General features: G+C 43.7%; 1 protein-coding gene across 1 annotated transcript in view; it reads right to left on the bottom strand.

Moving 5' to 3' along the window:
* The window catches only part of DAGLB (diacylglycerol lipase beta), a 154,740-nt gene that overhangs the window by 70,194 nt on the left and 56,650 nt on the right, over positions 1–27,896 (bottom strand). The window contains exon 8 of the mRNA XM_069210317.1: positions 6,093–6,176. Coding sequence (XP_069066418.1) covers positions 6,093–6,176 — 84 coding nt within the window. The remainder of the gene's footprint in view (positions 1–6,092; positions 6,177–27,896) is intronic.

Here is a 27,896-nt window from a genome sequence, read left to right as displayed (position 1 = left end):
TGTGTTGTGTTAACAGATCTGGTCTGTTGGGTAGTTTGACATGCGGTACTAGTGAAAGGTCTAGTAGAGTTGTATACCAAGGTTGTCTTGCCCATGTGGGTGCTATCAGTATGAGTTTGAGTTGGTTTTGACTCAACTTGTTTACTAGATATGGAAGGAGAGGGAGAGGGGGAAAAGCGTATGCAAATATCCCTGACCAACTCATCCATAGAGCATTGCCTTGTGATTCGCGGTGTGGGTACCTGGATGCGAAGTTTTGGCATTTTGCGTTTTCTTTTGTTGCGAACAAATCTATCTGGGGTGTTCCCCAAATTTGAAAGTACTTGTTCAGAACTTGGGGGTGAATTTCCCATTCATGGACTTGTTGGTGGTCTCGCGAAAGGTTGTCTGCTAGTTGGTTTTGGATCCCTGGAATAAATTGTGCTATTAGGCGAATGTTGTTGTGAATCGCCCACTGCCATATTTTTTGTGTTAGGAGGCACAATTGTGTTGAGTGTGTTCCTCCTTGTTTGTTTAAATAATACATTGTTGTCATGTTGTCTGTTTTGACAAGAATGTATTTGTGTGTTATTATGGGTTGAAAGGCTTTTAACGCTAGAAATACTGCTAACAGTTCTAGGTAATTGATATGAAATTTTGTTTGGTGTACATCCCATTGTCCTTGAATGCTGTGGTGATTGAGGTGTGCTCCCCACCCTGTCATGGAAGCATCTGTTGTTATAACGTATTGAGGCACTGGGTCCTGAAATGTCCGCCCTTTGTTTAAATTGTTGCTGTTCCACCATAGAAGCGAGAGGTATGTTTGGCGGTCTACCAACACCAGATCTTGAAGTTGACCCTGTGCCTGTGACCATTGTGATGCTAGGCACTGTTGTAAGGGTCGCATGTGTAGTCTTGCGTTTGGGACAATGGCTATGCATGATGACATCATGCCTAGAAGTTTTAGCACAAATTTTGCTTGTATCTTTTGGTTTGGAAACATAGCACTTATTACCTTGTGGAATGCTTGCACTCTTTGTGGACTTGGAGTGGCAATTCCTTTTGATGTGTTGATGGTTGCTCCTAGATATTGTTGTGTCTGACACGGTTCGAGGTGTGATTTTGTATAGTTGATGGAGAAACCCAGTTTGTGAAGGGTTTGTATGACATATGTGGTGTCGTTTGTGCACTTTTTTACTGTGTTGGTCTTGATTAGCCAATCGTCCAGGTAAGGAAACACATGTATCTGTTGTCTCCTGATATGTGCTGCTACTACTGCTAGACATTTTGTGAACACTCTTGGTGCAGTTGTTATTCCGAATGGCAACACTTTGAATTGGTAATGTATTCCTTTGAATACGAACCTTAGGTACTTTCTGTGAGAAGGGTGTATCGGTATATGAAAGTACGCATCTTTTAGGTCTAATGTGGTCATGTAATCTTGCTGTTTGAGCAGTGGAATGATGTCTTGTAGTGTGACCATGTGAAAGTGGTCCGATATGATGTAGGTATTTAGTGTCCTGAGATCTAATATTGGTCTTAATGTTTTGTCTTTTTTTGGAATTAGAAAGTACAGGGAGTAAACTCCTGTGTTTTTTTGTTGTACTGGTACTAACTCTATTGCATCCTTTTGCAGTAGTGCTTGAACTTCTAGTCCTAAAAGTTCTAAATGTTGTGGTGACATTTTGCGTGTTTTTGGAGGGATGTTTGGTGGGAATTTGTGGAATTCTATGCAATAGCCATGTTGGATTATTGCTAATACCCAATTGTCTGTTGTAATCTGCTGCCAAGATTGGTAGAATTGGCTTAGTCTTCCCCCCACTGGTGTTGAGTGAAGGGGTTCTGTGACTTGAAAGTCACTGTTTAGGTGGAGGTGTTTTTGGAGTCTGGAATCTTCCCCTACTCCTTGGGAATTGACCCCCTCTATATCCCCTGAAACCTCCCCTTTGGAATGAACCCTGATATGGTGTGGTTCTTGTTTGTTGGCTGGTGGTGTCTGTGGATTGGCCACGAAACCCCCCTCTAAATGGAGTTTTTCTAAAAGAGCCTCTGCTCTGCGGGGAGTAGAGTGCGCCCATGGCTTTGGCCGTGTCTGTGTCCTTTTTAAGTTTTTCAATGGCTGTGTCCACCTCAGGGCCAAAAAGTTGTTTCTCGTTGAAGGGCATATTAAGGACAGCCTGCTGGATTTCAGGTTTGAAGCCTGAAGTGCGGAGCCAAGCGTGTCTCCTTATGGTGACAGCAGTGTTGACTGTTCTCGCTGCAGTATCGGCTGCGTCCAGTGAAGAGCGGATTTGATTGTTTGAGATTGTTTGTCCCTCTTCAACTATTTGCTGCGCCCTTTTTTGGTATTCCTGGGGAAGATGGTCTACGAGAAGTTGCATCTCATCCCAGTGTGCGCGGTCATATCTGGCCAGCAGCGCTTGAGAATTTGCGATGCGCCACTGGTTGGCTGCCTGTGATGCTACTCTTTTTCCTGCCGCATCAAATTTTCTGCTTTCTTTGTCCGGAGGTGGGGCGTCGCCAGATGTATGGGAATTTGCTCTCTTGCGAGCTGCCCCTACTACTACGGAGTCAGGTGGTAACTGCGAAGTAATAAACACTGGGTCTGTGGGTGGTGGTTTGTATTTCTTATCCACCCTTGGGGTGATGGCTCTTGATTTTACGGGCTCTTCAAAAATTTGTTTTGCATGCCGTAACATCCCTGGTAGCATTGGGAGACATTGATATTGGCTATGTGTAGCCGAGAGGGTGTTAAATAAAAAATCATCCTCTATAGGATCGGAATGCAGTTGGACATTGTGGAATTCTGCAGCCCTAGCCACCAGTTGCGAGTATGAGGTACTGTCCTCTGGCGGTGACGGCTTTGTGGGGTATGAATCGGGATCATTGTCCGGCACTGGGGTGTCATATAGGTCCCAAGCGTCTTGATCCTGATTATCTTGACTTATGGTAGTTTGCGCTGGTGAGTGCATTTGTGGCGGTGTTTGTGCCGGCAATGCCTGTTGTGGTGGAGAGGGCAGAGGCGTGACTTTTTTAACCACTTTGGCTTGTGGTTGTGCGTCATCCTTGAGAAGTCCGATCCTTCTTTTCCTCATTATTGGGGGAAGGGTTGATATCTTCCCTGTGTCTTGCTGGATGTACAGTCTCTTTTGTGTGTAGTCTGATTCTACACTTTGGAGCTCTTGTCCAAATCTGTGCATCTGGCCACTTATTCCTTGTTCCTCTGTGTAGGATGAAGGTGTGGAACTTTTCGGCGCAGAGAGAGAATCTTTTTTCGGCTTCGGCACCAACACAATTTTTGTGGCTTTCGGCAGTGTATCTCGGTGCCGATGTTTTTCGGTGCCGGCATCTTGTTTTTGCCTCTCGGAGCCGCTATCTCGGCTCCGAGGTTGCTCCATGGCGGTCCCTCGACCGGAGTCGGGTGTCTTCGCTATGGGCGTGCCCTTTTTCGGCGCCTTCGACGGGTCGCCGGTTTTATGGGTCGAGCCATGGCCTGTTGGCAGTGGCGTCCCCTGGGCTTTTGTCTTCTCGATAGTTTTAATTTTCGACGTCTTACTCACTGTTTGTTGCTGTTGTTCGACGTCGGAGTCTCCGGATTCTGATTCCGGAACCGAGAATGTTTCCTCTTCGTCGTCGAAACTTTGTTTTGTTGGCGTGGACGCCATTTGTAGACGCCTGGCTCTTCGGTCCCGGAGTGTTTTTCTGGACCGGAAGGCTCGACAGGCCTCACAGGTATCCTCCTTGTGCTCGGGGGACAAGCACAAGTTACAGACCAAGTGCTGATCTGTATAAGGATACTTACTGTGACATTTTGGGCAGAAACGAAACGGGGTCCGTTCCATCGGCTTCGATGTCGCACGCGGTCGGGCCGACCAGGCCCCGATGGGGGAATCGAAGCTACCCCAAAGTCTTCCGATGATCGGTGTCGATGTACCTAACTATCCCGATACCGAACGGAACAATACCGACGCTTTCTTCCGAGATTCTGACTAACTTTCCGAACCGAAACACGGAGCGAAAAGGAATACGTCCGAACCCGACAGCGGAAAAAAACAATCTAAGATGGAGTCGACGCCCATGCGCAATGGAGCCGAAGAGGGAGGAGTCCTTCGGTCCCGTGACCAAAAAAGACTTCTTCGAAGAAAAACAACTTGTAATACTCCGAGCCCAACACCAGGCAGCGGACTGTGCGAAACATGTGTATCTGCAGCAACATATGCCATCGAACATATATATATATATATATATCCTAGTGGCAGCTAGTTATAGTTAGGACCATGTATCCATAGAAGAAGCGTTTTTGACTTGCCTATACCTTTGGCGCCGTTTGATGAATCTTCACCAAATTTTCCCCCAAAAAAGTGGGCCGGTTATTCTTGGTGCGCACGGAAAGTTTTGGGTGATCTGTGAAGCGGGGCCGAGAAAAAGGGGGCTCAAAAAACGTTGCATTTCCCTTTTTAATTCCCATAGGATCTGTCAATAGGTCCACAGCCTGAATTGCTTAATGGAATTACACTAAATTTGGCAGAAAGCTAGTTGTCCATACGCAGATTGTGCTTTTTGTTAATTAATGTACATTAGTTCAGTAGTCTTTTAGACACTTAGGGAAATTCAAATTTGTAAATCTCTGGCCGCGAAGAGTTTGCGAACAAAGACAAGCTTGGGCAGGGAAATACACAGCTCTGACTGGCTGCCAACACTTTAAACCAGGAAGTATTGGCAGTCATCAGGGGACTCGGCTTGAGCCGAGTCCCAGAAAAAAAGTAACCAAAAAAAAAAGGGGGGGGGGTGGGGGGGGCCTGGGTAGAGATACAATGACCCCCTTAGCACCGGTGGGAGGATCCCTCAGAAACCCTCCAAAAGCAAAAAAAACATTTTGTTAATTATTTTTTGGCTGCGAGTTCGAGGTAAATATTTTAAAAACAAAACAAAAAACAAACGCAGGGTTCTGGGATTGTTTTTTTTTTTTTTGATAGGCCCCCGGTTGGTCCATGGCCCCCCACACCACCACACCTGGGGCATTAATGAAAGTATATCCTGGGGGCCCACACCCTGGGGACCACCACAGCCCAGGGAAAAGTGTTTAAAAGAAAAAAAAAAAAATACTTGTACAAAAGCATAGAACTTCAGCAGTTACTGTTAGAGTACCTTCAAGTAACGAAAACTCACACCCTAAGATAACTATAACTTGCACCTTCGCCATGCACAGCTAATTACGCCACATATTATATCATTGACAACATATTCTATGGCATCTTTCATAATCTCACTGCAATTTTTGCAATAAAATGAATGATGAGACAACTGTGCATGGCGAAGGAGCGAGTTATAGTTACCTATAGTTACCTTAGGGTGCGAGTTTTCGTTACTTGAAAGAACTCTAACTTTAAGCTGAATTTCTATGGCTTTGTATGAGTAAATTCAGAACCTAACTGTAACATCCCTGTAACGTTTGTTTGTTTTTCAGTGAAAAAAAATATATATATATACATACACCAAAGAAGCTGACACCTGTAATATGCTGCTCTTGTGGTTTATTATTTTATCACCGTGCCACCATTCTCATCAGACGTGTTTCGGTTGCTTCCGCTGCTTTACCCATTTTGTTTCGTTTACTGAGAGGGACCTAGTGTAACACTGTATTATAAGTGGTGTATAAACCCACCTCACATTATAAATGCATTCCCTTGATTTGTAATTTTCTTGTAAAGGCAACTTAACTGACACAATAATTACTTTTATTATTTTACTGCACTGACGTACATTTTTTTGCATGGTACATCTTTGCACAATTTAAGATTTTAGATTTGTCGGCGCTGGCACTAAGAAATTCACCATTACATTTTTTTAACAAGTACTTTTGTTCTTTTCTCTATGATTTATTTGAATAAGCAGTTCCTCAGATTAAGAAATAGATAATTTTAATAGTATCACGTTCCGCATCAGCTGCAATCATAACACATTGATCTACTTGTTACTGGATCTAGAAAAAAATATTTAAAAAATCTTCCAATAAAAACTGAAAACAACGTCAGGCAATGCCACGGGCGGCAAATAAAAACAATGTATTCAGATAAATACCAAGCTGACTTTGAAATCATTAAATGTTATACCTCCAGTGATAAGGTTCCTCGCACAGCGACTAGGATGGCTTCTGTCTTGTGATCCAAAGCAACGAAAAAAGGAATTTCATAAATCTGAAAAAAGAATAAAGTTCCAAATGAATAAAAACACAAATCAGCAGAACATTTTCATAAGCAAATGCACGGAGTACAGCTTACAAGGGAAAAATGCACCGCAGACTATATCAAATCCAGCATCTTACAATCAATGTATTTACTCATGTTGAATGTAGGGAAGATATTGGGAAATTGTTTCTCCCACAACGAGGCTCATCTGCATCTGCAGATGCCTATATGAAATACTAACTTTTTAATTTAACGAGAGGAAGCAACTGATCGGCCCAGAAGCAAGAGGCCCATGGTGACCAGTATAGAACATTGTACAAAACAGAACTGGCTTAAAATATAATACTTGTGAATGAAAAGGATTTTTTTTACTCTAATGCATATGAAAGAAATACGGTCCCTTCGGAAACAATTATCTAAGCTTTTGCTTATATTACAGTGTAGCGTGAAAACATCTACCGGCATTCCTGCGGTGAGACAGCCAATAGTTCAAGACTTATAGTAACCAAATAACATATGGTAAAATGACCACTTAACAACAGTAGTATTTTTTATTAAATCTAGCAAGTGAACAAAGTCAAGGTATAGAGACGTAATTTGTTTGTTATAACGCTGCGGAGTGCTCAATTGCCACACACATGAAAATACCAAAGGTGGCATTTAGTAACAACCACCTATTTTGGCTGTATTGACAAAAGTCACTCAGAGACCACGGCTAAACCATACATCATGTTTCTGAGCTGTTCCTAAATAGTAAACAGCTCAAACATGCTGTTCTGGCAATGTCCTGATCCTATTTGAACGATTTGCTGCTGTCTTCATCATGAGCAGGTCAAAGCAGTCAAGTGCAGCAACTCTCTTGTCAATGGATAAGCAGGGCTGAGGTAATTTGGCACAAACCTTTAAAAATTGGCCTCGGCATGGTGGAAGAATGTACATGATTACTGACCGCCACTGAGGAAACATTAAACATAATGTACGTCTATTCTCAACTTGCTAAATGGATCTCTTGCTGTTTAAAACACTAGCCAGGGCATTCCCTGATAAATCTGAATGTACAGCGGTCTATTAACAGGAAGATCAATACTTATTACTTGTTACACTAGATCATGGACTAAATTACATTTATATAGTGTCCCTACTATGTGTTTTTAGATATGGTGATCAAGATGTATGTAGGATACTTTTTGTTTCTATTCTTGTTTTTTTCACTAATTGTAGAATATGTATCCAAATGACTCATCTCATTATGTGAAAAACAAATTAACTGTCAATTAAGAAACTAATAATAGGACTTAAAATTTTCTATGCTTGTGAAACATGAAGTGACAACACGGAACATAAGATATGTACTGTTTAGCATCTTTTTTGGAGGCTTCATTTACTTTAAAAGTTCTCTACTGTATTTTATGTGCTATGGTTTCTGTTTAAATGTTGCACTGGCTCTCCTGTCCAAACAACTTTCATGTTGGAAAGCAGGCAGGATGTGGGTAGCTAGGGACACATGCTGGAGGACAAGAAGAAGAAATATCAGTTTGAGAAGCCTTGCTCAATACTACTGGGAGGCGGCAGGGTTCCAGTGCTTTGATTTGTGCTAGGTCAGAACTTGCTCCACAGTGACGCGCTGGGTGTGTAGGAGCTTCCACTCAATAGTTCGTAAGCAAACTGAGTATCTGGAGCATAAACCACCATCCGTCGTAGGTCACTTATGCAATACTTACTTTTTTGAAACATAAAATACTCCTTTAAACAAAATGTACAAAATCAATAGCAAAGTTTGGTTGGAATTCATATGTATTTTAGATTATACTTTAAGACACAAATACTTTGCTTGACTACGGAGGGTGTGTGACCACGGAGTAGGCAGGACTGTAGTTCTCCCTTTAGATTTGTGGTAGGTTTGTCCAGCACCTTCAATTCCACCACACAGAACAGATGTCCCACCACCCAAAATAATTCTACATGCAGTTAAGCCTGTGGTGCATTTCCTAGCATGTCTCCTAGTATATCCAGCAGAATGGCAATGCTTAGGGATGCACAGAGCAGTCCAAAAGAGCGCTCCTTCCTGCCTTGCTTGGCCAGTTCAAGATAGTGGCTACTGCCAAAGATGTCTCTGGACAGGCAGAAAACAAGTGGGAGGCTAGTGGCTGAGAGACAACCGGGAGCTGGAAAGGAAGAGACAGAAGTTGGAGAGACACGTGGCCTCGACAGAGACTGATGACTAGGCTTCCTTTCAGTTCCTTGTTTGGGATGTGAGAAAGAGGCCCTCCCTTTCTGGCCTTCAGTAAGGGAGTAAACCATACTGAGATTGATCTCGGTAGGGACATTTCATGCCTTTTCAGCAACTGAATGGCAGTGTACAGGGAGTGCAGAATTATTAGGCAAATGAGTATTTTGACCACATCATCCTCTTTATGCATGTTGTCTTACTCCAAGCTGTATAGGCTTGAAAGCCTACTACCAATTAAGCATATTAGGTGATGTGCATCTCTGTAATGAGAAGGGGTGTGGTCTAATGACATCAACACCCTATATCAGGTGTGCATAATTATTAGGCAACTTCCTTTCCTTTGGCAAAATGGGTCAAAAGAAGGACTTGACAGGCTCAGAAAAGTAAAAAATAGTGAGATATCTTGCAGAGGGATGCAGCACTCTTAAAATTGCAAAGCTTCTGAAGCGTGATCATCGAACAATCAAGCGTTTCATTCAAAATAGTCAACAGGGTCGCAAGAAGCGTGTGGAAAAACCAAGGCGCAAAATAACTGCCCATGAACTGAGAAAAGTCAAGCGTGCAGCTGCCACAATGCCACTTGCCACCAGTTTGGCCATATTTCAGAGCTGCAACATCACTGGAGTGCCCAAAAGCACAAGGTGTGCAATACTCAGAGACATGGCCAAGGTAAGAAAGGCTGAAAGACGACCACCACTGAACAAGACACACAAGCTGAAACGTCAAGACTGGGCCAAGAAATATCTCAAGACTGATTTTCTAAGGTTTTATGGCCTGATGAAATGAGAGTGAGTCTTGATGGGCCAGATGGATGGGCCCGTGGCTGGATTGGTAAAGGGCAGAGAGCTCCAGTCCGACTCAGACGCCAGCAAGGTGGAGGTGGAGTACTGGTTTGGGCTGGTATCATCAAAGATGAGCTTGTGGGGCCTTTTCGGGTTGAGGATGGAGTCAAGCTCAACTCCCAGTCCTACTGCCAGTTCCTGGAAGACACCTTCTTCAAGCAGTGGTACAGGAAGAAGTCTGCATCCTTCAAGAAAAACATGATTTTCATGCAGGACAATGCTCCATCACACGCGTCCAAGTACTCCACAGCGTGGCTGGCAAGAAAGGGTATAAAAGAAGGAAATCTAATGACATGGCCTCCTTGTTCACCTGATCTGAACCCCATTGAGAACCTGTGGTCCATCATCAAATGTGAGATTTACAAGGAGGGAAAACAGTACACCTCTCTGAACAGTGTCTGGGAGGCTGTGGTTGCTGCTGCACGCAATGTTGATGGTGAACAGATCAAAACACTGACAGAATCCATGGATGGCAGGCTTTTGAGTGTCCTTGCAAAGAAAGGTGGCTATATTGGTCACTTATTTGTTTTTGAATGTCAGAAATGTATATTTGTGAATGTTGAGATGTTATATTGGTTTCACTGGTAATAATCAATAATTGAAATGGGTATATATTTGTTTTTTGTTAAGTTGCCTAATAATTATGCACAGTAATAGTCACCTGCATACACAGAAATCCCCCTAACATAGCTAAAACTAAAAACAAACTAAAAACTACTTCCAAAAATATTCAGCTTTGATATTAATGAGTTTTTTGGGTTCATTGAGAACATGGTTGTTGTTCAATAATAAAATTAATCCTCAAAAATACAACTTGCCTAATAATTCTGCACTCCCTGTATTGGGCACGTAACATATGCCTACACCCTACTGGCCACTGAATCGCAAAGGGATCGCTAAAGAATCACCTTTCTGTGGCTTGTCCTATTTTATAGGCTGTACAAAGGTGATTTCACAGGGACAATGGTGACACCTATGAGGAGTGCCAACTAAGATTCTCCACTTGAAGATTTTTTTCAACCTCACTCTTAAAGCTGTGAGAGTTCAAATGTTGAAGATAATACTTGTGAAGCATCAGAAGACGTTGATGGCCTCTTTGGACAGATTGAATAAAAAGTAGATGAGTCCCAGTCCCAGTTTGTGGAACTGGAAGGCAAGCTAGGCAAAATTTCGTAACATGTGGGGGAGGCCAGACCACTGCCTCAGGTTCTAAAAAAGAAATCTGATGAGGCGAAGGACTTTATGACTTATTATAGGCAAGCATCTGAGAAGGGGGGGGGGGTCATTTTGAGGTCTGTGTGGTAGTGTCAATAACCTCAATTGAAGTAAGGTTTGAAAGTCTACAGAATTAAAAAATATATATATCAGCTGCCTTGATGTTTATTGGCTGCCCAAGTTATCAAAAGCAAGGAAGATAAATCACTTTAAAGTAATGACTGAGGCTTTTCAGAATGAAACATTGTATGCTCAGTATGACTACTTCTCGATTTATCTAAAGAGCAATTAGGCTGACGACAAAAAGCCTACAAGAAGAGGATAGCAGCTGCTGCAACGCACTCTGTACATGTGGCGTATCAGAACACTGGGAAGCCATATAGAGGAGTGTGTCTAAGATGAAAGACGCAAAACACCAAAGTCAGAAACTCGTTTTCATTCAAGACGTTGGTCTAATAACGTTACGGAGAGAAAGGGCCTTCAAGAAATGTAGAAGGAATCTATTGGTCTAGTTCAACTAGTGAGAGTGTAATTTCTGACATGAAATTGAGCGGTGATGGGGAACAAAGTTTCATTTTTCAAAGAAAAGGAGGCAGATCATTATATCTGGAAAGACTTAAAACTGAGACAGCCTATTAAAGTTGTCGAATATATTCCCTTATTGAATGTGATGTACTGTTACATCTTTTTCTTTCATTTTGTTAGACTGAGATATTCCATGCATATTACTGTATAGCATTGATACCTTGCAGTGGTTGGACATAATCCGGGCCAATGGTGAAGTACTTCATTTTCACACGGATTGTGATTTATGTTTTTAGTCTTTCCTGCTTCCCCTCAAATGTGTTTCTTTCTGTGTTAATTATTAAACACTTTGTTTTTGGTGTTTACAATAATGAATAACATGTTATTTTACAATGTGGCAGGTCTTCTTGTTGAGCTTTTTGTAAGATTCATAATTCAATGATGGTATTCATTGAAAATAATTATATGGCATATTATCATATGACAAAACCTAAATACAATTGTTAAAAAAGAAATTTGAATATTAGTTGCACACAAAATTGTCTATCTAGGTTTAGTTGTATAAAACAATCTATTTAATAATTCTATTGCAGATTAAACAAAATAAGAGAGCAAGAAAGTCAAAGAGGCTGTCACGACTTTTGATCGTCAGTAATTAGAAAGAAGAAACAGAATTAACCGGCCTTCATCAGTTTAATTCAATCTCTATTTTGGATTCCACTGAGCTTAAATGGCATTGTTGCGGTCTACATCCACACCAGTAGGTTGTCTCCCTTTTGCAGAGACACCAATGTTGACATGCGGAAAATATGACGACCTAAAAGCATATATTTATCTCCAGATTTGCATTTGGCTCCCCAGTCATCCAGATGTTTTCCAGTACAGCAAGTAAGAAGCACATCCCTGCTTTGTTCTACTCTGGGGACCCAGTCCTAACGGATAAGACTGCGGATGGAGTAGTACCTTTTCTCAACTCATTAGAAGGTATCTGCTGTTCAAAATGCACATTGATAAAAGACATGAAATCCAAGCTCTTTTATTCGAAGCACAAACCTGGGGACAAAGATTAAGTATGTGAACCAACATCTATATTGAGAAACAGTTACAGGCAGATGTTTAAAATGGCTTTCCACAAGAAGCTATTCTGGACCAAAAAAGAAATAAGGTAGTCTGGCTGTGCTGTTGTGAGTATATCGGGACAAGGAGGCCCAGATTTAAGATTTATAGAAAAGGCTTAGGCCTGTGTATAAACATAGAGTTGGATAAGTATCATCTTTGAGAAGCCCAACCCTGTGGAGGCAAATGGTCTTAAATATGACCTGCTAGCCTGCACAGTTAGTTGTAAAAGTTAAACAAATGGGTTTCTTCTTGGTACTTCGAGTTCTGTCACGTAATCTTAATTAAGCTGTAAGATTCTGTTACCTTCAGAACACTAATTAATGGTAATTATACATTGATACATCAGTTATCTTATTAGGATAAGGGAGTTTCTGCTGTGATCTTGCCATTTTTAAATCTAGTACTGCTTCAACCCGAAAGAGAAAGAAAAGGAGTAGGTCAAAACAAATGGACCTCCGGCCACTTATAAAGAAGTCTTCAATTGTGTTCTGTGGGTGAAAATTTCTGACTCACAGAATCGGCTTCCACTGACATTTCCTTTTGCAGATCTGAATTATGACTTAAGAATCATAACTGCAAGGGGACGAAGGGAAGTTGTTGATTGTGGGTAGTCCATGCAACATTGGCTGTACAGCCACAAACTCACAAGCCTGTGGGCATTCCCCAAGTTTACTCCTGTAGGTATTTTCACAGCGTTTTAGTGAAAGGGGTTTCACCATGGGAAAAATGTGCACATATATGCCATTAGTACTTCGGTGCATTGCATGCCATGAAAAGAATCCACTTAATTAAGCCTGGTTGACGAGGAGTACGTGTGGGAAATTATGTTATATGGCGATTTAATGACAAACTTGTACTTCCGTTTTATTAATCAACAACAATTGCATACATTGCAAAATAAATTCAGGTTTTGTTTACTCCTGCTTCGAAGACCCCGGATGATAATGCATCGAGCAGTGCGTTTAAATTCTAAAACTACTCCGTCTCCGAACTCTTAAAAAGGGAACCATATATACTGAACATGTCCAATAGAGGTATGCTGGGACAAATGGACATCAAGAAGGGTTATTCAAGATAGACTAACTTTACAAGTCACCACAAACTACTTCTGCAGCAGTTGTTTTAGATTGGGCCTTCAAAAGGCACTTTGTGACTTTAAGGAAAACAAGCATTTCCATACCCAATCAAACTCGCCAGTATCCTCAATCCACAGCCAGATAAGCCGTATTCCTGGAAAGCAGAGCAGGACTGCCCAATGTAACTCATGGCTTACCTAAATCTGCAGCCATCACCCAAACACCCAGCCACAGGCTGACAACAGTTCCAGTCAAAACATAATGTACACTTCAAACTAGAAAAGGCACCTTGCACAGAGTGGATTCGAGTTCTATCCAGTGCAATACAGTTCACAGGCTTCCAGTAACAGGGATGGGCTAGTGGGTAGAAAACTGTTAAGGGAACAGTTAAATGTCATACATGTCCTGAGACACAGTTTATTATATCAAAGGTTGCTGAGGGACAGCTGAGCACCTTGTAGTCTGCAACACGGGATATCAATTATATACAGCGATACTCACAGTTCCGGAACAGCATGCTCCTACAAGGGATGCTGGATCCTTATTTTATGGTGACGATGTCACCAAATACTGATTCATGATAACACAAGAACTTAAAATCCAAGTTACATGGTGGTTCATAGGGGTTGGAGACCATCTCAAAGCTTAATAGCAAGGTCAAGATTTTTTTTTGTTGGGGGGGGGGGGGCAATTACTGTTTCTCTTAGTTGAGAAAAATAGAAATACTAGCCCTCAGGAAAGCCACAAGGATAGTTCAATGCCAGCTAGAGGTGTAGGAAGCTGGCCTGGTGTGTGGTGAGCACCTACAGTATTATCAACTTATACCGGGTCCAGGTATTCCCTAATAATGAGGTGTAGACAGTATCTAGGAAGCCAGGGCTCTCTAGAGGTAACTGTGGATGAGCAGCCAAGACTTATCTAGGAGATATGCAAAGCTTATGCAATACCACTATAGTCACACAGCACTTGCACCCATGAACGAACCACCCAGTGTTACAAAATTAAAGGTACTTTATTATGATTACACAAATACTAAAAACTGTATAGGCAATACTCTACTAGCAGTTGAGTGAACACACTATTACATACACATTAGTAATCAGGAATGGGCATTGAAAGCAATACAAAACAGTGAATTAACAGAAAATAATGGAGACCGTAGGGGGAGATCAAACCATATACTAAGTAAATAGAATGTGAAAGGCAGGCCCCCACCCAAGGAAGTGGAATCTGTAGAGGGTAGCTGGAGGAACTAGGAACCCGAAAAGGTAAGTACCAGAGTGACCCCCAGAGACCAGAAGAGAAGAGGTAAGTACAACCTGTAAGTTTTTCCCCAAACCCACAGGTAAACTTTGTAAAAGGACTGTGTAAGACCAAAGCAACACTTTGAGAAAGGGAAGACGGATCCTGGCAGAAGAGGACCTGCAAATGAAGGGGACCAAGTCCAGTTCCAGTTGGAGTGTCTGGTTGGGGCAGGAGCCACTACCCACCCTTCTGGAGATGCAGGACCAGGTCGACGATGAAGATGAGGAGTGGGCTATGCAGCACAGGAGCGGGAGAAGAGTTCCAGAAGTGATGCAGTCGATGTCCCACATCGGAAGAAGAGTTGCGGTCAGTCAGTGGTGTGGACAAAACACCAACAAGCCTTGGCAAAGGCAAGAGTTGCAGAAGAAGAATTGCAGGGCTGCTGGGGGCCAGGAAGGTCCGGTAGCACTCAACTCAAGGAGGAGAGTCCCAGGTGACCCTCAGCAGTGAGGAGAGTCAGAAGTCGAGGATGCAGCCCCCACAGGCAACTCACAGGCAGCAGGCACAGGAGTCGCAGTGAAGCCCACTCTGCACACCTGGAGAGGAGTCCCACATCGCTGGAGCAGCAAGCAGGAGACTCTAGCCCTCATTATGAGTGAGGCAGTCTCAAGACCTCTACACTCGCGATGGCGGTCGGACCGCCGCAGACAGGGCGGTCTGACCGCCCTATTAGGACCATGGCGGATCCGCCATGGTCCGACTGCGACACCGCCAGGCTGCTGCCAGCCTGCACCCTGGTGGTCCCTGCGGTTATAATCCGAATTACGGGCAGCGGAATGCACGACGGGTGCTGCTGCACCCGCGGCACCACCACATTGTATCCGGCTCGATTGCAAGGCGGCTGTAATGTTACGGCCCTGTTTCCCGCTGGGCCAGCGGGCGGAAACACTGTTCCGCCCACTGGGAAACTCAAAATAGGGCTGGTGGGGTTTATCCCGCAATGGCAGTATGGTGGTGGGATGAGTTTGGTGGGCGGCCTCCTCCACCTGCCAAACTCATAATGAGGCCCTGTGCTTTGCAGGGAAGAGTGCTGGAGACCGAGGCTACACAGAGCCCGAAGATCTCTTGGAAGAAGAGCCAACAAGCCTTAGTAGATGCAAGAGTTGCGGTGCACAGGGGTACTGTCCTGCAAGGAAAGGCAAGGGCTTACCATCTCCCAAGTTGGACAGTTGGTAGAGAGGACCAAGGGGACCACTCCAGGCCACCATCTGTGATGCAGGATCCACGCAGTTTTGCAGGAGAGAAGATCTACGCAGCCGGTCGTCATTGTAGCTGTTGCCTGCGGATGCAGGGTAGTGACTCCTTAACTCCAAGGGAGATTCCTTCCTGCTTCTTGTGCAGGCTGAAGGCTTGTCGCCCTCAGAGGATGCACAGTCAAGGAAATGTTCTGGAAGGAGAAGGAGAAACAATGTTGCAAAGCAGAGTTGTCGCTGAAGTTGCAGATTGTCAGTTCCTGGAGGGTCCAGATGCAGTCCCGGTGGCCAAAAGATGAAGTAAACGATGCAGAGGAGTCCTGCTGGAATCTTGCACATTGAATCTGAGGACTCACCCAAGAGGGAGACGCTAAATAGCCCCGGAAGAGGGATTGTTCACCTAGCAGGGTGAACAGCTATCAGGAGGGGGCTGTGATGTCGCCTGCTTGACCTGGCCACTGAGATGCTCCCAAGTGCCTCTACCCACCTTGGACTCAAGATGGCAGAATCAAGTGGCCACCTGGAGGAGCTCTGGGCACCACCCTGGGGTGGTGATGGACAGGGGAGTGGTCACTCCCCTTTCCATTGCCCAGTTTCACGCCAGAGCAGGGACCGGGGGTCCCTGGACTGGTGCAAACTGGTTTATGCAAGGCAGGCACCAAATGTGCCCTTCAAAGCATAGCAGTGGCTTGGAGAGGCTACTCTATCCAAGCCATGTAATACCTATTTCCAAAGGGAGAGGGTGTTGCCTCCCACTTCCAAAGGAAATCCTTTGTTCTGCCTTCCTGGGCTTGAGCAGGTCAAGCACCAAGAGGGCAGAAATCTGTCTGAAGGATGGCAGCAGCGCGGGCTGCCCGGGAAAAACCTGCAAACTGGTAGGAGCAAAGCTGGGGGTCCTCTAAGGAGCCCCCAGAGTGCACTGAATCATACAACCAATACTGGCAACAGTGTTGGGGTATGATTCAGACATGCTTGATACCAAACATGCCCAGGTTCGGAGTTACCATTGTGTGCCCAAAGTAGTGACCTATGTCCATTACACAGGTAAAATGGCTTCCCCGCACTTATGAAGTCCAGGAAAATGGAGTTGGAGTTCATATGGGCACCTCTGCTCATGCAGGGGTGCCCTCACACACAGGTACTTGCACCCTGCCCTCTGGGCTAGGAGGGCCCACCATAGGGTGACTTACAGTGACCTGTAGTGAAAAGGGGTGCATGCACACTTTCACGCAGGCTGCAAATGGCAGGCCTGAAGATACACTTTGCATGGGCTCCCCATGGGTAGCATAATACATGCTGCAGCCCATGGGGGACCCCTGGTGCCCCAATGCCCTGGGTACTTGGGAACTATATACTAGGGGATTATATGGGGGCACCAGTATGCCAAATGTGGGGTGTGTGTGGTCCAAGCAACCAAATTTAAAAGGGAGAGAGCACAGTCACTGGGGTCCTGGTTAGCAGGATCCCGGTGAACACAGTTAAAAACATACTGACAACACGTAAAAAGTGGAGGTAACCATGACAGAAAGATGGTACTTTCCTACAGCAGTGGCCTGGTGCAGTGACCTGTAGTGAAAGGGTGCATACATCTTTTCACGCAGGCTGCAATGGCTGGCCTGCAGACACATTTTGTATGAGCTCCCATGGTTGGCATAATACATGCTGCAGTCCATGGGGAAACCCTGGTGCCCCAATGCCCTGCGTACCTAGGTACCATATACTGAGAGCAGGGACTGGTTGAGAGCGCCTCAAAGGTGTGGAACAAATCCTGAGCATATTTGAATGTCTCCTACAATGGAAACAGAAAATCAGAGTACAAATAATTCTCTAGGTGTGGGACGTATCGCAGGGAGCATAGAAGAGGAACGAGGTCGGCGCAGGGTCTGCGGTCAGCAGGCAGCTGGAGTTGCCGAGGAAGCCATGAGAGAAACGGAAAGACGGCAAGCGACAGAGGCCCAGGCAGTGTGGTGGGACCGCTGCACAAGGTGGCGTAAGGCAAACCATCAAGGCCATAAGGTCATATAAGCCACAAGGAAAATAGCAGCTGAGAGGCCATGAGGAGCGGGACGGCAGACATCTGGTGTGGCCTGAAGGCACTAGGAGAAACCTGGAGCCAGTAACCTAGTGCTGTTCTGCAGCCCGATACTGGCGTCCGCCCGCAGAATCTACAGTGTGCCGGGACTTGCCAACACAGTGAGCCAGTGAGGCTAAAGACACAAGGCCAGAAAGCAGGAGGCAAGCAGAGGGGATTGGAGGTGAGCCAGGGAGGGGAAGGTAAAGCTCAGAACCTCTTAGGATGGAAACCGTCAGCACTAGGCCGGTGCGGCTTTCTCTCGCAGGGGGTCCACTTTCTTCAACTGATTCTCCCTTTACCTGGTTATGCCGTAAATATCCCAAACTCTGCTACTGCGACTGGTCCAGCATCTACGACACGCGTTACATTCCGTACGCACTGTGTTCACCTTTTTCACCTTCTATATGGAGCTTTAATGAAGGCACTGGAGTACAGTTAAAAGAACGCTCAAGGGACACACAAGGGTTAATTTGCCTGCTGGCCCTATTTGTTTCCTAAACTGTCAGATCTAAAAGGACTTCACGTTAAGCGTGCTTGTGCCCCCACCCCCTCTCTGCCGTAGGATTCCAGAACATTTCTGAGGGGTGTGGCAGCGCTGACTGGCATAAAAGATACAAAACCACAGATGTTGGTAAAAAATCAAAAAATCTTTCCGCAATTTTTATAGGCGCAAAAGTGTGTAACAGCAGGCGACTATCCTTAGGACCAGGGCAAAGCCAGAGTCCCAGGAACTCAGGACCAGTGTGAGACCAGGGTGAGTATTAGTCAAATTCATTCCCCGGTCTTACCTCAGCTGATTGTGGAAAGAGTTTGCAAGTCTTTTGATCATTCTGCTGGCTGGCAGGCGCATGTCCTGGAGTTTTGGCATCCCTTAGTATGGCATAGAGGGGTTTGCCATCTCTTTTTACTGGCACCAAGAAATTGATCTGATTCATTTATAGCTAAGGAACAAGGTTACTGCAAAAAAGTTAAGATCAGGGCATTTGTTTCCGGGAAGGGCATGCATGAAAACTGAATTTAATCCCCTATGGAGCAAAGCTAACCTCAGCACGACGCTGAAGAGAAAGAACTCAATTTTTACCATGTGGGAAAATGAGAAGATTACCCAAGAGGTCCTGAGTTTTGTTTTGAGCCCCCCAGTGAGGGGCCAGAGGGAGCCCCAAGATTGGTTGTCCCAAGGGGGTCATGCCTCAAAGGGGTCACCCTACCTTCCTTACCTCAGGGATGGGGGTTCTGGCAATTACATCACCCCTAGGGCTCTCCTCGCAAAAAGAAGACCATGGAAAGCTTGGGGCTTCCTTCATTTTCCCCTCTATATTCTTCTCCCCTGTATGTACTGAGTCAGCCCTCCTTTTGTCAGCGCCGAAACGGTGGCTAAGCCCTCTACATTCACCCAGGAGGGCTTTCCCAAAAGCAGGACCACGGGGACTCTGGACGTCGGCTCTAGAGATGAGGATTTTACCTTGGTGGATCTGGACATAGATCTATGCAGTAGATATGAGCAACATGATAAGGTGCATGATATACCCCTGGGAGACTCCGCCCCAGCCTTTATCCACAGGACTGCAACTTTGTAGTAGTTGGCCCTCAAGCCATGCATCGCTGTATTCCCATCTGTCTGTGACACCAGCTTTGGACTAAACAATAACTTGCCAAGTCAACAGCCTGACCAAGGAGTGATGGTCTCTGCATCACTACTGAGCCCAGTAAGACTTCTTTTATTGATTTTGGTACTGCTGGAGAAACTTGAAGGGGGATCTGACTGTATCTTTGATATGGTGACAGCAATACTGAAAGAACCGACTAAGGATGATAAAACCAGGGGCTCAAATCAAGTATAGCCAGTCCCCCTGGAAGTGTTTCCAACATCATCAAGAACGTCTGAGAGCACAGTTGCACGATCTTACGCTGATGTTAGTACTCAGGCTGGCAAACCACAGTGTAAACAGCTAACCAAACAAATGATCAGGTGGCAAGCCTAGTGGATTCTATCTGATTCATCTTCAACTCTTTCGCTGATAGGTGAGGGTGGGTGGGATCAATTACATCTGCTGATAAGGAAGTGGTTCCAATTTCCAAATCGCACACTAAGCAATCAAAAAGTGCCAATGTGACATGTCCGCCCCTCTCGCATTCTAAACCTAGGAGGAAAAGCCAGAGGGTTGAAAATACCCAATCGTCGAATTACAAAGAAAGGGCGAGGGAAGGTACAATTTAGAGAAGACGCAATCTCCCTTCAAAGACCTAAGTGACTAACGCAAAATATCTTTGTCTCATTCCCCTGGCAGAAGGTACTGATTCTGGACCCATAAGGCCATTAAATGAAGAGTCAGAATAGGTCTGAGACAGAGATTGCTATTCTACAACTCCCTGGGTCATTGTCAGCACTGAATCCGATGGCTTTTCACTTTGCAGATGTCGTTTTTAAGAAGGGTCAGGCTGACCCACCTAAATTAAAAGGGAAACCCCCTTCCTGGTGCAATGTGGACATGTGCACGCTAGACTTCTTGCCACTCTTTCATGCAGATTTAATTCTGAACAGATCAACTTTGCTTCAATGATTTCTTGAGTCTCAGTCTTTGAGGCTAATTCAAAGTAATGATATTGATTTGGTTTCTTTGTTGTACTCTAGGTTGGGCTTTAAATCTAGGGAGACTTTTATTCGAAGCTCACAGTCAATAATATGATTTTACAAAATGCTGATTATATGCAATGTAGGGACACTGACATTGTTCCATTTCTAGGAGAGAATGGAAGACAGGCTTGTGAGGGGTTTCTCCTCAGGGTGACGAAAGGGATAGTGAGTGGTACCCTCTTTTTCAGTCCTCCAGTAATAGATCCCCGGTAGATTTCCTGGGGGTGAAAGTTTTTCTTGGCGGAAACGGCAGGCAAGGGTTGGTCAAGCATCCAATAAAATCCCCCGTCTAAAATCTAAATGAAGGTTTAGACGTATGGGGTTTTCAATGGGGGGCGGGACTCTAGGCAATTGCTGCAACTTTACAACCAGCACTGAGCTTAGGGTTGTGTCTTGGAATGCTGCAGGGGTAAAGAAGAGTAGTAGTAGTATTTCTGAATACACTATCTGCGGATTGATTTGTCTCCAGGAGACTTGGTGTGATGGGGAACGATTATGTGAGGATTACTATACCCTAGATTGTAACGCTAGGCCTTCTAGGAGGAGCCATGCAAAGGGGGGAGTGGGCATGCTTGCTGTCTAATGAGCTGAAGTGGAAATTATGAATGTTCTAGAGATCCTAGCAACTTGTTTTTGGCTCTATCCCCCTGTGCCTCCGGAAGGGTTTCAGGTACAGTCCATCTCTTAATGGTTACATTCCCCCTGATGCTGCCTCTGATTTTCTCCTGCGCAGGGTTTTTTCTCCGATCAACAAATCTCTTGATAGTGAGCCACAACCAACCCTCCCACCCCCCCCCCCATGTAATGCTAGTGGGAGATTTAAATTACAAAGTTTCTAACTTTGCCTTGTACCAGTTTCATGAGGTTGAAAGAGAGGAAGCCCTGTGAGTCCTCCCAAGCACCTTTCTGCCAACAATAAGAACAGATAAGTGAGGGAAACTCATTCTCGATCTTCTGAGAGATACTGATCGTAACGTAGCTAAAGAGAGGCTACCCTTGGACTCCCCAGGATCATACACGCATACTTCTACCAGTCCTAGATTATGTGGTTGTAGGTTGTCCTCATTCTTTTTGTTAGATGACCTAAAGGTCATAGTTACCCCCCTCAGTGACCATAGTTTGTTGGTTCTCTCCCTGGATTGGAATATGTTGCCCATCAGGTCTTGGAAGTTCAAAGGGGTGATATCCAAACTTGATAAAAAGACATGGAGGACTCAGTGGGATCTCAGGATGATCACAGGTTTCAAACATACAATAGAAATTACTCTTGAAAATCTCGAAGCTTGGGTGGGGGACAAATTGGAAAGCTTCAGTAGGTGCATGAAGCAATTGCTAGCAGGGACCTCTTGAAATTTGACCGAGAGTAAGTCCAAAGCAACCCCCCCACCCACTCCTCCTATTGAATAGGTAAATAAATGCCCTAGTTAGGAACCAATACATAGCATATTCTCCTGAAAGGAATGCTAGGATGTCTCTATTAAAACCAGAAGGTGGCAATTGAAAGCCCATATAAAAAGGGAAGCAAGGGATAGGCTTTGGATCAATCTAAGGGAAGCTGCAGTAAAAGGTCAGGCAAGGTGCTTTTGGTCTTTGGTTGGTCGCAGATGGATGTGGGTCAAGAATAAGATAGTCTCCCATAACAATTGATGAAACTAGTTAGGTTGTGTTTATTTCTAATATTTATGCCTCCAATGGCGCGGGGTGGAGTGGGAGGGGAGGGGGAGGGTCGTGCACTGTATACAGGTGTTTCCATTCTCTCATATTCCCTTCTGAAAAAGAAATAGAGCTGGCCATTCGCATTGCTCTGCCGCAATGGGACCAAATGAAATACCAATTTCAGTTATAAAGAAAGGTGCCGGCACGCACACGTGGAGTAAGATATTATTCTTGATCTTTAAAAGTTGCTTTGAAAATTAAAAAATTTCCCCCTCCTGGTTGGGAGGTATCATAGTGCCATTGTTTAAGAAGGGATATCGAAAATCCCCAGGCAATTATTGTAAGATCGCTCTTCTAGATGCGGTGGGTAAAGTTTTTGCCAAATGGTTTTTGTACTGGATAAGTGTGTGGACGGAAGAGAACTAAATTATACCTTTGGAGCAAACTTGGTCTAGGAGAAATCATGGCACCATGGCACATAGCGGCCCTTCAGGTGATGAATGAAAAATATGTAAAAGCAAGAGAAGGAGTGACCTTTACAGCCTATATAAATTTTTCAACTGCATTTGATAGAGTGGATCAGTCTTTGCTGTGGAGAAAGCTCTCTAGACTGCGTATGCCGAGCACCCTAGTGGATCTAGTCATTTCTCTACACTTCCACCTGATGTAGAGTACTACTAGGTGGTGATGTGGGCTTGTCCAAGGAAATACCTACCCCGAACAGGCTAAATGAAGGGTGCCTCTTAGCCCCTTCTCCTTTTTTCATTGTATAATTCAGACCTACCTATCTCAGAGTGAGAGTTACGCCCCGATAGTTGGAAAACATGTAGTTTGCCTGTTATACGCAGAGGACATAATCCTGGATCTCACCCAAAAGGATTGAACTGCCATCTATAGGCACTGAAACAGTTTGCAAAGGCCCATTTCCTACAGATTAACAGCTCGAAAAGTAAAATCATGTGTTTTCACAGAAATGGCTAAAACCCATTTGCCTTCAGCTTTCCATACTCTCTGTCTCTGAGCTATTACGGTCTTTGTATGTACTTTCTAATGAAATGTTTTGCTACAGGGTTTTTAACTTTAAGTGGTTCTTAAATTTGTATTAATTGTATTATATGCTAATATTATGTCTCTTTCTTTAAAAAAAAACCTTGGTCTCATTAATTAGTAAGAAATGTATGAAGTTTTTATCTATGTAGTATATGCAGTTTGGATATTTATCTTTGTATTTGGATCTCTCTGAGAGTTCCTTCACATAATTAAATAAACTTGAATCTCACTGCCAATACCCACAGACCTCTCCGTAGGTTGGCGAGAAGAGCATATTCTCCACATTTACAGGTGAGGGACAATTTATGTGTAGCAGTGTTGAGCTGAGAGCAGTAACCAGAAATGAGAAACAGACCACTGGTGGCCTTGAGGATGCAAGCTCACTGGGCACAAAACACATCTAAAATGCACAAAGATAAAGAAAGGTGGATCAGTCAATTGCTCTAGTAGTGACCTCAATTTGTACAAATCGAAGAGTCAGAATTGCACCAGAAGCCACTGTTTAATAGTTCTCTTCAGTGTGCCACCCTGCCACACTCAAAAAGAATGTGATGACTGCAATATGTGGTCATAGTAGGTAGTATGTGGTCATGGCAGGTGTATACGACACCCCACCAACAGGCTGGAATGGGTATAGGCAGTTAGTCCAAAAATCAGATTATAAATGGTTCTTAGAAGAGCAGCCAGTTTGTTAAAAGAAAAGTCTGTGGATAACAACCTTACCAGACAGTCTTCCAGGTAGAGGGTAGGAGGGACGTTTCAACATGATTCTTTTGTGTTTACAAGCACAACTAATAGCTTCAGTGAGTTTGCTATTGTGACATAAACAATGATTATTTTCCTAGGTCAGCCTTTCTTCAAATTTGTCCTCCAGCTAACTTCTGGCAGCATTCTCATTCATTGAAAGCATAATTAACATTAAATATTCCATCGGTCAAGCAGGCTGTGCATGCATACTCAACATTCAGAGCAGACCAGGAGTATGTCTGATTTACAGGAAGAGAAGGAAATTGAAAGGGGCACGTAGGACATAAAATAAAGCAGTTTGTGGCATATGTTCAATTTATTTAATATATTGGTGCACCCTGTGAAACAAATGTGTCAGTATTGTTGAAAAATGACATACATATTGTCTGGAACAACTACAAGCATGTTATATTGAACAGTGTTGGGCAAACTTTACAATAGAGACTCAACCCTCTACACTCAAGACAACTATAGCAACTCAAGTTCAAACTTATCTCTATGCCCATCACATTAAAGCATACAAATACATTGGCATTAATATATATGTAAAGCAAAGCTGCCACTGTTTTGTCTTAATAGGCCTTTTTTGTTTGCTGATGCCCTTACACAATAGGAATCTATATAAGTGTAGTGGGGTGTCATAAATGGACATAATTTGGCTCCTCTTGCCAGAGCCACAGGTGTGCTACAATCATGCTGCAGTAGATGGGTGTAAGATAGTGTAAGAGGTGTGCTTTCGTTTATGGTTTCACAGTGACTGTATGAAGTGCTTCCTACGTAGGAAGAATTATGTGTCATGCTAGAGGACCATATGTGTGCTCCGGGTTTATTGAGGAAAACATGGCATTACAATTACACCTAACAAAGTCACAGAATTGTATACTGGAAACTGCAAGAATTATGCTTTCATACATACTTATTTGAGGTCAAATATTAAGAGCGAAGGCTAGGTATTCAGTACCGCTCACATCAAAGCAAGTGATCCTTAACCAAACTATCCAGAGAAAAATAATCTTATTCTCTGGCACAATTAAGAGAATGAAGATCCCTTGTCAGGCCAGTCTAAGAAGTTATGGGTAGAGAGCCACAGTCAGTTCAGTTTGAGAAGAGGAGTGACAGTCAGCCATACAAAGTAGCCAAGAAGAAGTATCATGGTGATTAATCAGAATGGCACACCACAGAATGGTGAAAAGAATTCTCACTGGGTCCACTCAGTAACATATACTACATTAGCCAAACATCAACTCAGATACCACAAGAGCATCTTAGCACAATTAAGTTAAAATCTGTGGTAAGGTCCGCTTGGATGAGAAAACATAGCAAATAGGAAATACTCAGACTTGAATCCTTAATCAAATCTATCCACATAAGAACACCAAACACACAAAAAGACCAAACCTGACAGACAAAGCAGGTAGTTTTCCAACAAGAATACCACAACAAACTGGTGAGGTGAAGACAAAATAAGATGCAAAGAAACTGTGATAGAGAGCTATTACATAGGTAACATGATCAGCGCTATTGACAGGATACCGATTTTTGCTGAACAAATACACACACACTGCTTAGGCTGTGAAAGCCCTGTTGTACTATTACTTATACTAAAAACTCCAAAGGAATAATCAAGATGCAATATAAAATGAGTGCAAAAAACTGGTACCAAGATGCATGTGGCAATACTACTGACACAATAGCCTTAGAACCAACTGACAGAGAATGCAAGGAGTGCCGAGAAATGCTCTGATCCTTGGTCATGAGCAGAATTGAGAATACAATACACAATGAGAATTACCCAGATTCTCTTAAGATGCAGTATTACTAGCACAATAGTTCCTGTAAGGTCAACCCAGATATGGTACAACAACAATGAGAAAAATTCTGATTTCATCTGCCTGGTGAAATATTACAGGCACATTTAGTCCTCATAAGGTCAACCCAAATGTGATACAGAAGAAGCATAGAAAAGTGTTTCAATCACAGGAGCCCAGTGGAAATGCCAAAGATACAAACCTGGGATTAAGTAACCTGGTTCAAGGTCGGATACAGGACATACTGAAAATTATTTAGGCCTGTGAAACAACTGCAGTCATGCTAGACATCACCATATCTATTGTCAGCACCAATCTGTGCTATATTAACATTAGATATGTTACCTGGACGCCCTTGTCACCACTGATCCATGTTAAATAACCCCAGAAGTTAAGTGTGAGCAAATGTGGGGAGTAGCAATGTTTCTGGCCACTCATGTTGGTCATTTTATTTGTATGGAAGTGCTTCAATAAGTGGAGGAACTGCAAATTTAGAGTTCTTACATCACACAACTACTTTGTAATTAGGCACAGATCTGTTAACGAAATCTGATGAAAGAAGCATATTGGTATCACCCGGATACATAATCTAACACTTAATTTAAGGAAAGGTCTGACAGAGGGAACTGTTGGCTATTCTTGATCTTGCATGAAATTTCAGCGCTACAAACCAGAATGCTCATTTACTTACATAATCAGCGCTGCCATTCTGGCTCTGGGCACCTTCAGTTCAACTAAGGGTGTACCCACAAGTGAGCCACATCCAATGGGTATAGGTGAATTCACCACAATAAAAGACTAAAGAAATTGCTTACTGTTTGCTAATGCATTCAAACATGCCTTCAAGCATCCAGTGGGAATTTTTAAAACACTTAACAATAATGTAAAACTAGTGCAAAATGGCATTGTTATAGGATGCCAATACAACTACGAGTGGGTGGGCATGAAGGAACAAAAGGGAGAGAGCAAGACAGGGTCACACCAAGAGAGAGGAGAAAGAACCCCTCTAATTAAGAGACTGAATTCCACTCCCACAGCTAAAGTGCGATCCAAATTGAGTCTGTTTTTAGTTTACTCTTTAACACGAACATAGATCATGTCCCCAAGTCACACAGTTCAATGAGGCTATTTTAAGAAAATTACCTCTGCTAAAGCATTACATAAAGTATAGGACATTAGCCAAACATCAACTCAGAATTACTTTTCTTTTGATTTACTCTGTGTAACCGCTGCACAAAAACAATCATTTACACTGACCTATTTGAATAATTTTCATATCACAGTCACTTAAACCCCTGAATTTTTAGATATATAAATATATCACAGCAAGGCAAAAGGACAAACGCATTGTTACCTTAGCAAGACTCTCAGGATACACCTAAATGCTTTATCAATTTTTACATTTTGCAGCCATTCATAAGGAGATTTCACCACTGTCAAAGACATTAAAAGACTCCTTGGCCATACGAAATTCTCACCAAATAAAAGGGATCCATATCACCGGGGGCATATCCAAAATATATCTCTACGCAGACGACATTCTGTTAACAATGTCCGATCTAGAAACCTCGCTCCCAGCACTACTTTCCACTATAGAAGACTTTGCATCCCTATCCGGATATCGGGTAAACTGGGATAAAAGTGAGGCACTACCATTATCCCGCATAACGACGAGGGCAGCGATACATGGCCTTCAATTCAAATGGACCCCGACCCGCCTTAAATATTTAGGAACGTTTATTAACAGAGGTCTAGAACATATGGTCAGGGACAACATAGACCCCCTTATATCTAAAAATGAAACAAGACTTTGCCAAATGGTCCCTACTAGGCCTGTCCATGTGGGGCAGGACACAGGCGGTCAGAATGGTCACCTTACCACGCTTCACATACGTGTTAGGCATGCTTCCCCTACAGATTCCTCTTTCCTCACTCCGATTAATAGACGCATCCATAAGGGCCTTCGTCTGGGGCTCCTCACGCCCAAGATTGAAACCTGCAATAATACTGGCACGACGGCTCTACGGAGGATTAGGACTACCCTCGGTAGAACAATACTCTCTGGCCCTACAACTCTCACAGCTAATATATACGCTTCCGGATATAGCCGATCCACCGCAATGGGTGATCACAGAGAAACTCCTATATGGACAGTATACGGAGATGGGAGGAACATACGCCGACCACGTTCCCTTAACTAACCCCATCCTCAAGGCTACAAACACAGCGTGGTGCAGAGCCCATCGACTACTAG

The sequence above is a fragment of the Pleurodeles waltl genome, chromosome 10 (assembly GCF_031143425.1).
Source record: "Pleurodeles waltl isolate 20211129_DDA chromosome 10, aPleWal1.hap1.20221129, whole genome shotgun sequence".
Lineage (NCBI taxonomy): Eukaryota > Metazoa > Chordata > Amphibia > Caudata > Salamandridae > Pleurodeles > Pleurodeles waltl.
The sequence above is the reverse complement of the archived record's forward strand: the minus strand, read 5'-3'. Positions and strand labels throughout refer to the sequence as shown.